The sequence below is a fragment of the Solanum verrucosum genome, unplaced genomic scaffold, assembly GCF_900185275.1.
Source record: "Solanum verrucosum unplaced genomic scaffold, falcon-dt-bn FXZP01000144.1, whole genome shotgun sequence".
In the NCBI taxonomy this organism is placed as follows: Eukaryota; Viridiplantae; Streptophyta; class Magnoliopsida; order Solanales; family Solanaceae; genus Solanum; species Solanum verrucosum.
Window position 1 is genome coordinate 1,188,577 of NW_026020773.1, and position 8,663 is coordinate 1,197,239.

An 8,663-nucleotide genomic window follows, 5' to 3' on the forward strand; every position below is an offset into this window, starting at 1 on the left:
GAAAAGAAATAGAAAGAATTCCACATCTTGTAGCGCCATTTTTGGGTCTTCATGTTGCTACTTTTTGACGATGCGATTTTTAGGCTTTTTTCTTACAATTTCAACCAAAATACAACCGAATTCCACGCATTCATGTTTTATTTATCTCCATTTGCTTTCTTCAATCGATCACCATTTTTGCAAGTTTGAAAAAATCCATTCACATTTGCTCAAGTTAGCGTTCGGTCCAGTACGATTTTCGCTCTCTAATTGAACTCATTTTGCTTCTTCTTTTATAAACAGTTACGACAAGCGGATCTACAATTTGAAGTTTTTATTAGAATTGAACTCACTGTTCTTTTGAAATTACGAGATCAGAATCTAATATTTATTGAAAGTTTAGTGATTATTTTGATATACAGTCGAAATTGAACTCATTTTGCTTTAACAATTAGCTGAATATCAGAGGCGGATCTAGGATATGAAGTTTTTATTAGAACTGAACTCACTCTACTTTTGAAATTACGAGTTCAGAATCTATTATTTTATTGAAATGCTAATGTTATATTTTATATAAATGGTCTGAGTCGAAAGTACTACTGGGTTTGGTTGAATTCGTTTTGGTTTAACAATTACTCGAATAACAGAGGCGAATTTAGAATTTGAAGTTTTTATTAGAATTGAACTTACTGTACTTTTGCAATTATATGAGTTCGGGATCTGATATTTGTTGAAAATTTCAGTCATTATTTTTATATATATGGTCTGATGTCGAAAGTGAACTCGTTTTGCTTTAAAAACTACTTGAATATCAGAAGCAGATTTAGGATTTGAAGTTTTTATTAGAACTAAACTCACTCTACTTTTGAAATTACGAGTTCAGAATCTAATTGTTGTTGAAATGTTTGTGATATTTATATTGGTTTGAGTTGAAATTGAACTCGTTTTGGTTTAACAATTACTCGAATAACAGAGGCGGATCTAGGATTTAAAATTGAATTGATGTTCTAAAAACTGTTTTTTTGTTGTTTAGATGTTTTATATCAATATGTATTTGTAATTTGATCATTGTAATAGCTTTTTGCATGTTCCTACAACTACTATATAACATTAATCAGCCAGACTTGATGCATTTCTTTTAGTATGAAATGTCTTTTTATTTGTGGTTTCTAATTGTTATATTAGATCGTATTAACAAGAATTTTCCAAGATGGAGGAGACGGAGGAGAAGACTATCGAGTTGGAGGAAGGAATGGAGTGTGTTCAAAAGGGACTTAATAAGTTAAAGATAATCATAGAAGGAGAGCCGGAGTCATTCACCTCAGACGAGTATGTGATGCTCTACACGTATCCTTGGCATTCCTTGAGCTTAGAGTGCATGTTTTCTTTCTTAGTTAGTCTTTTTCGATTATCACTTCTGTTTGTCGAACAAGTTTCTCCTTAATTTGACGCATAGCACTATCTATAACATGTGTACTCAGAAAGCACCTCATGATTACTCTGAGCAACTGTACGATAAGTACAAAGAAGCAGTTGAAGATTACATCATTACTATTGTAAGAACATTTCGCTATCTCAATCTCATTGTTTTGTGATGCTGTTCGAAATAGTAACCAGTCTCCATTTGCTCCATTAGGTTTTGCCTTCTCTGAATAAGAAGCATGATGAATTCTTGTTGAAGGAGCTTGAGAAAAGATGGGCATCTCATAAACTTATGGTCAAATGGCTTTTAAAGTTTTTCCGTTATCTTGACAAGTTTTTTATCAAACGAGCTGAAGTCCCTGCACTTAATGAAGTTGGTTTGAGTTGCTTCCGGGATCTGGTTAGCTTTTGGAATGATTATTCTGCTGTTGAATTTTTCTTTCTATATTTGTCTTCTCTGAGTTACTATTATGATAAAGTCTCTTTATATCGTTGTGTTTGTTGATAATAGGTTTATCATGATGTGAAAGGTAGAGTTACAGATGCTGTCATAGCACTGGTAAGTGTTTCTTTTTTCATTTTTTTTCCTGCTAGACTCAATGTGTTGGAATTCTATCTGCTAGATATGAGGTTTAATGAAGTATCGTTTTGTATCAGATTGATCAGGAACGCGAGGGTGAGAAAATCGACAGAGTGTTACTGAAGAATGTGATAGATTTGTATATTGATATGGGAAAGGGAAGGATGGATTATTACGTTAATGATTTTGAAGAGGCAATGCTTCGAGATTCTGCCTGTCATTATTCTCGAAAAGCTTCAACCTGGATTGTTGAAGATTCTTGTCCAGAGTATATGCTAAAGGTACAAATGATTTTCACAACTCTTTCACCTCGAGAATTGCTCTTGTATTCCATTTTTATACTAGAATAGGTTCTAACGACCGTTCTTTGCTGACACAGGCGGAGGAGTGCTTGCAAAAGGAGAGGGATAGAGTGTCTCATTATCTTCACTCTAGCACTGAGACAAAACTTCTTGAGGTCAGTTTTGGAGTTTCACAACTATATCTGTGTTATGTCATGCGATAGCTAGTAGCATCTTCCATCTCGCCGTGACATATAGATACACATAAAGCCTGACAAGGTTCTCATTTACATATGAATGTGTTACGAAGACACACTGTTATATCTTGTACTATAACAACAACAACATACCCAAAGTAATCTCACAAAGTGGGGTCTAGGGAGGGTAGAGTGAACGCAGACCTTACCCCTAACTCAGAGAGAGGCCGTTTCCGATAGACCCTCAGCTCAAGGAAAAACAGTCCAAAGTAGTCCCAGAAAAAGAACAGGAGTACAAGAAATAACAGATAACAACAAAAACAACAGATAGTATCAAAATAGAAACTATAACGAAACAATATGAACAACATATAGTAACAAGATTGAAGGATAAGAAACTATAGGAGCAATAGTGCGACTAATAATATGAACGGACAGCAAGACTATGCGCTGGTACTATAACTGATGCTTGATAAAATTTCTATGTTCTCTAGAACCTAAAGAAGGGAAGAATGAAGGGGTTACTTTTGTGAAGTTTTGTCAGGTTATTGATGTTGTGTACTTGCTTGCATATGTGTCCCCCTTGGTAAGGGGAAGGATTTTGTTTTACAGAACCTTCTTTTTTGAATGTTCTTTATGCCCGGACAACCACGGTTATCGAAAAAATAAAAGAATGTTCTTTACTGTTGGGAGAGGGAAGAGCGAATGTGTCTTGTGTTTCGAGAAGTTGTACCTCTTTGTCAAGTATTAACTGTTCTATTACTTATGGAACCTTTTCTTTCTTGAACCAAACGCACAAATAATGCTTTAGTTTTTACTCAGAAAGAGTCAGTTGATTATATTTCTTTGGTTGGATTTATTTTTTTCAAAGCTGAGACCAACATTTTTTGCTGCAGAAAATGCAAAATCAGGTATTGATTACATATACCAATCAGTTGCTTGAGAAGGAGGATTCTGGATGCCGAGCTTTGCTTAAAGATGAGAAGGTATTAAACCCCCACCCCCCTTTTTCTTTTCTTTTTTTCTGTAGAACATTATGTGCTTAATTGTTTTTATGGATCTTACATTGTATTTGAAGCTGTTTTTGCTTTTTCTTATTCCTCCTTTCTCCCATCACAGGTTGAGGATTTAACTCGAATGTATAGTCTATTCCACAAAATTCCTAAAGGGATAGAACTAGTAGCAGAGATTTTTAAGCAGGTAGTTTAATCATCCATACCATATGATGAGCAACCAACACTTCAAGATTTTTCTTTTCTTCTTTTTGTTCCGATTTGGGATCGTGCAATTTCTGATGGTACATATTTGCAGCACGTTGCTGCTGAAGGCATGGTCGTGGTGCAACAGGCTGCAGATGTAGCAAATAACAAGGTTTGATATCTAATAACCGAAATTTGTGCTTTATTTGACAATGTTGTCTTGTATAAACTGTAACAAGACAAGGACAAGGTAGATATGTAGCAGCATCCCAATCTTAGAAAACTTTCAAAGCTCCCAAGAGACTAGAATCTGAGTGGAGTAAATAGCTTTTGCAAAATAAGTAACATATATCTGAAGTTGGTTTTGCGACTGGCTATGCTTATGGTTTCCAAGTAAATTTGTTTTGCATTGTAGTTTATTGGTGTTGTAATTTGTAAATGATGATATGTATGTTCTTCTACAGACCGAAAGCTCCGGTGGTTCACAGGAGCAGGTAAAATACTATCTCCTATATTGTGAATAGAGGTCCATTTTATGTAATGTTAGTTGGTTCAATGATGGACCCATCTCTTCCCTCAGGACTTTGTCAAGAAGGCATTTGAGCTGCATGACAAGTATATGGTGTATGTGAAAGGCTGTTTTGCTGATAACTCTATCTTTCACAAGGTATTCCTGCTGTTAACCATTGTGTGTTGATCCCTTTATGATGAATTACTTGAGACGTTATCTCTATTACTTGAGATGTTATTGTAAAGAAATGGATCTTGAGTCTAACTCTTGAGGGGAGGATTGTCTAACGTCCATGTAAGGAGTTAAAATTCTTCTCATCCCACCGATGTGGCACTTAACACCCGACCTCATGCCCAGGAATGGGCATCTGGAGCATGGACAATTTAATATGTACCATGTAAAGAAAAGTTAGATGTGATATGGTAAAGTATACATATGAGTTCCACAAGGATAAATGTGACTCTTACAAGGAAAAGTGAGAATATAGAAGGACTCAAGCATCATCTTCAATTATTCCCCTACTCACTGATGTATAAAATTCTTGACTTTCATAGGCTCTGAAAGAGGCATTTGAGGTCTTCTGTAACAAAAGTGTTGCCGGCTCTTCAACTGCGGAGCTCCTTGCTTCTTATTGTGATAATACCCTTAAGAAAGGTGGGAGTGAACAACTCAGTGACGATGTTATTGAGGATACATTGGATAAGGTATGCACAAAATTTACATCCCTCTTCATTTTGGTGGTCAAAACTTCATATTCTTGCTCTAACACCGTCAAAATGGTTTACTTTTTGTGTAGGTGGTCAAGCTTGTTACGTACATCAGCGACAAAGATGTGTTTGCTGAGTTCTACAGGTTTGAATCTACTGCCAGCAGTTCTTTTAACAAAATCATTTGAGTTGATTGTTACATCTTTAACCATTTGGTATGCTAATTGTCTTAATGAATGATAGGAAGAAGCTTTCTCGCCGATTGCTTTTTGATAGAAGTGCCAATGAAGAACATGAAAGGCTTATCTTATCAAAGCTAAAGCAGCAGTGTGGTGGACAGTTTACATCCAAGATGGAGGGAATGGTTAGGATAGTTTAATGGACTTCTAAAGTTTTTGTCTCTTCTCGTCCTTTGAGATATCTAAAAAACGGGTGGTTGGAAAATGTAAAACAGGTGACAGATTTGTCATTGGTGAAAGAAAATCAGACCCACTTTCAGGAATATATCAGCAACAACCCTGCAACGAATCCTGGAATCGATATGACTGTCACTGTTCTTACAACTGGATTCTGGCCTAGTTATAAATCGTGTGATCTGAATCTCCCTGTGGAAATGGTAAGATATGCTTTTCTTGCTATCCATCCATACTAGTAGTCGTAGTATCCCTCCTGTAGTTTCTTGTCCTTCAATATCTGTTACTATATATTGTTTCTTGTACTTCAATTATCGTATTGTTTAGATGTAGTTACGACCCAAAATGCTTTGTTATGCTTTCACTTCCATTGCTTCTTTTTGGACTGTTTTTTCTTGATCCAAGAGTCTATCAGAAACAACCTCTTTATCTCTGAGGTAGGGATAAGGTCAACATACACTACCCTCTCAAGACCCCACTTTGTTATGTTGTTGTTCTTATTTTTTCTGAGCTCTCTGGTTTTGTCATTCATTTGTCTCAGGCAAAGGGTGTGGAGTCCTTCAAGGAATTCTATCAGAAAAAAACGAAACACAGGAAATTAACATGGATATTCTCATTGGGACAATGTAACCTTAACGGAAAGTTTGAACAGAAAACTATTGAATTGATTCTGGGAACTTACCAGGTGATCAATTTGTCAAGTATTTCTATTGCAAATATGCTGTTGGATTAACATTTTTCCTCTTTTCAGGCTGCTGCACTATTACTGTTTAATGCTTCTGATAAATGGAGTTACTCTGACATGAAGACTGAGTTAAATTTGGCTGATGATGACTTGGTCAGAGTGCTGGCATCTGTGTCATGTGCCAAGTACAAAATTCTTAACAAGGAGCCCAGCGGTAGAACTGTTTCATCAACTGATCATTTTGAGTTCAACTCCCAGTTCACTGACAAAATGAGGAGGATTCGGGTATAGATACTTGAGAACTTCACACGTTACTCCACAATGATGTTTTTTTATGAAGGTATACTTGGGAACTTTTACTTTAGCAGCACGAATTGTTTGTACCTTTCAGGTCCCTTTGCCTCCTGTTGACGATAGGAAGAAAATGGTTGAGGAAGTCGGTAAGGATAGACGTTATGCAATTGATGCCTGTCTGGTGCGTATAATGAAGGCCAAGAAAGTTCTAACTCATCAACAGCTAATTTTGGAGTGTGTTGAGCAGTTGAGCAAAATGTTCAAGGTAACCACAATTTTTCAACCACTTTGGATATCTAAACATAGTAGGCTGTCGAGTATTCTCGTACTTCTAGTAGTATAATATAGGTATTGCATAGTTACTTTTTCTCTAATCTGTATTAATATCTGTTGCTACAATTGTTTTGTACATTGTTATTTTGTTGTCTCGTTTTCTTTCTTTTACTTTCCTGCTTTTTCTGAGCCGGGGGGGTCTATCGGAAACAACCTCTCTGCCCCACAAAGGTAGAGGTAAGGTCTGCTTATATCCTACCTTTTCCAGACCCCACTTATGTTGTTGTAGCTTCGTTTGGTAATGCCCCAAAATCCAAATTTGAAATAAGTACCTCCACATTGGACATTACATTTACTGGCTTTATCTCAGTCTGATTCTTGAATTGTTACCTATGTAGCCTGATGTCAAAGCAATCAAAAAGAGGATCGAAGATCTTATCACTCGAGACTACTTGGAAAGAGACCTGGAGAACACGAACACATACAAGTACATTGCTTGAGGTGCTGATCTCATACCTGGGCTGGTTGACATTGTCTGCGCTTGACAATACATCGAATAAGTACTGCTAGTTTCTTGGTTGTAGCTAATGCGTTTGCAGTTTCATGTTGACAATCACTGCACCTTGCCACCATATATGAATAGGAAACTTTTTGCAGTTTTAGATATCACTACAATTCTTAGCAGTATCACTATGTATTCCCCTTTGTTCTTATTTGTGGAATGAGGATATTTGTATAAGTCTTATGTTTTGGTGGTTGCAGTAATGCCAACATTTACAATTGATTGTTTTTTCCTAGCACTGGACACTTCCCTCACCAAATCTAGTCTGCCTTTTATTGTTAACTTTTTATCTAAGCAGTAGCGGATTCAGAATTTAGACGTAGTGGGATCCTGACAGAAGAGTTGGAGTTATGAAATGTTTGTCTGATTCAAGTCACTATGGATGAAGTAATTGAAATGACAAGTGGTTATGATTGCGAAAACAGAGAAAGTGAGGGACCAATGGTTACCTTTTGAATCAAAATAGCAACAAGTTTGAGTATTACAACTACAGGGTGGGGTGGGGAAACAAAGCTTTGTAGACAACTTCCTTCCTCCTCCCTTCTTGGCGATTAGTGGAATCAGTGTAATTCGACTTTGAAACTCTAGGTTCTACCAAACCCGCAAATAACACATTTAAATTCACCACGGTAAGAATGCTACATTTAAAAGTGCAAATGCCCTTCAATTTTGCGATTTAAAACTTATATGCTCCTTATTAAAAAAAAAATAGCACATACATACCATCACCGTCTAACAAATAGAGAATATTTTATTAATACCATCTTTGATTCAAAGGGACTATACAGTTCAAACACAATCTATTCAAAAGTTCTGCTCTTATTTATTGTAAACTTTTCATTTAGGGTCTTTCCACTTGTCAAAATCACTATTCAAGAGCCTTGATTTTCAAGTCAAACGAAAATATAATAATACAATAAATATAACAAATATTATTACTTTATTTTTCAAAAGAAACATATTGGATAGTAATATTATATTATATGAAACTCAAGGAATATATTTACAACAAAATGGACAAGAAAATAACCAGATACTTGCTTTTATGATAATTTTACTCATTTATTTTTTTATCTTTGCTTGCTAGTCTACCAAGAACTCTCAAAACCATATATTATGAAGCTTTTCTTGTACAAAAATTCCTTCATTTGAATCATGTTTTTCTCCTTTCGCCCGAACCCGAAAGGGAACAAAGGATCATAGTGTGGATCGCCAACATTAATTGGAAGTTGATCGACTCTCTTGAACCAAGCACGCCCGAGTTAAACAGTTAATCCATAGTCACCAAAACATCAGCAATACCTTTGGACTTCAGTTCCTGGAAGCCAAGTAGCCACAACTGCATCCATTTTCTCCATATATCAATTTCTACATTAAAAAAGATATATAATGATGTGAAATACGTACCACTAAACAAAATAATTAGAAACTATTTTTAGTGGCTTTCAATAAAGAATATGAAAAAAACTGTATCATAATAATTGAGACTATTTAGGCTTTATTGCGGGTTTCAGTTATTACTATGTTATGTGGGTTTTATTTCAATGAACATATACTTTA

At 35.7% G+C, this 8,663-nt stretch overlaps 1 protein-coding gene across 1 annotated transcript; it reads left to right on the plus strand.

Annotated features, from left to right (window-relative positions):
- Positions 1-1,150: 1,150 nt before the first annotated feature.
- On the plus strand, positions 1,151-7,325 carry LOC125812979 (cullin-1-like). Its single transcript, XM_049492459.1, has 19 exons — positions 1,151-1,326; positions 1,436-1,535; positions 1,616-1,801; positions 1,913-1,960; positions 2,059-2,262; positions 2,361-2,438; positions 3,356-3,445; positions 3,579-3,659; positions 3,771-3,830; positions 4,123-4,152; positions 4,239-4,325; positions 4,724-4,873; positions 4,966-5,021; positions 5,120-5,240; positions 5,331-5,492; positions 5,831-5,974; positions 6,041-6,259; positions 6,366-6,533; positions 6,940-7,325. The coding sequence occupies exons 1-19, from the start codon at positions 1,190-1,192 to the stop codon at positions 7,039-7,041; spliced, it is 2,223 nt and encodes a 740-aa protein (XP_049348416.1). The 5' UTR covers positions 1,151-1,189; the 3' UTR covers positions 7,042-7,325.
- Positions 7,326-8,663: the final 1,338 nt, after the last annotated feature.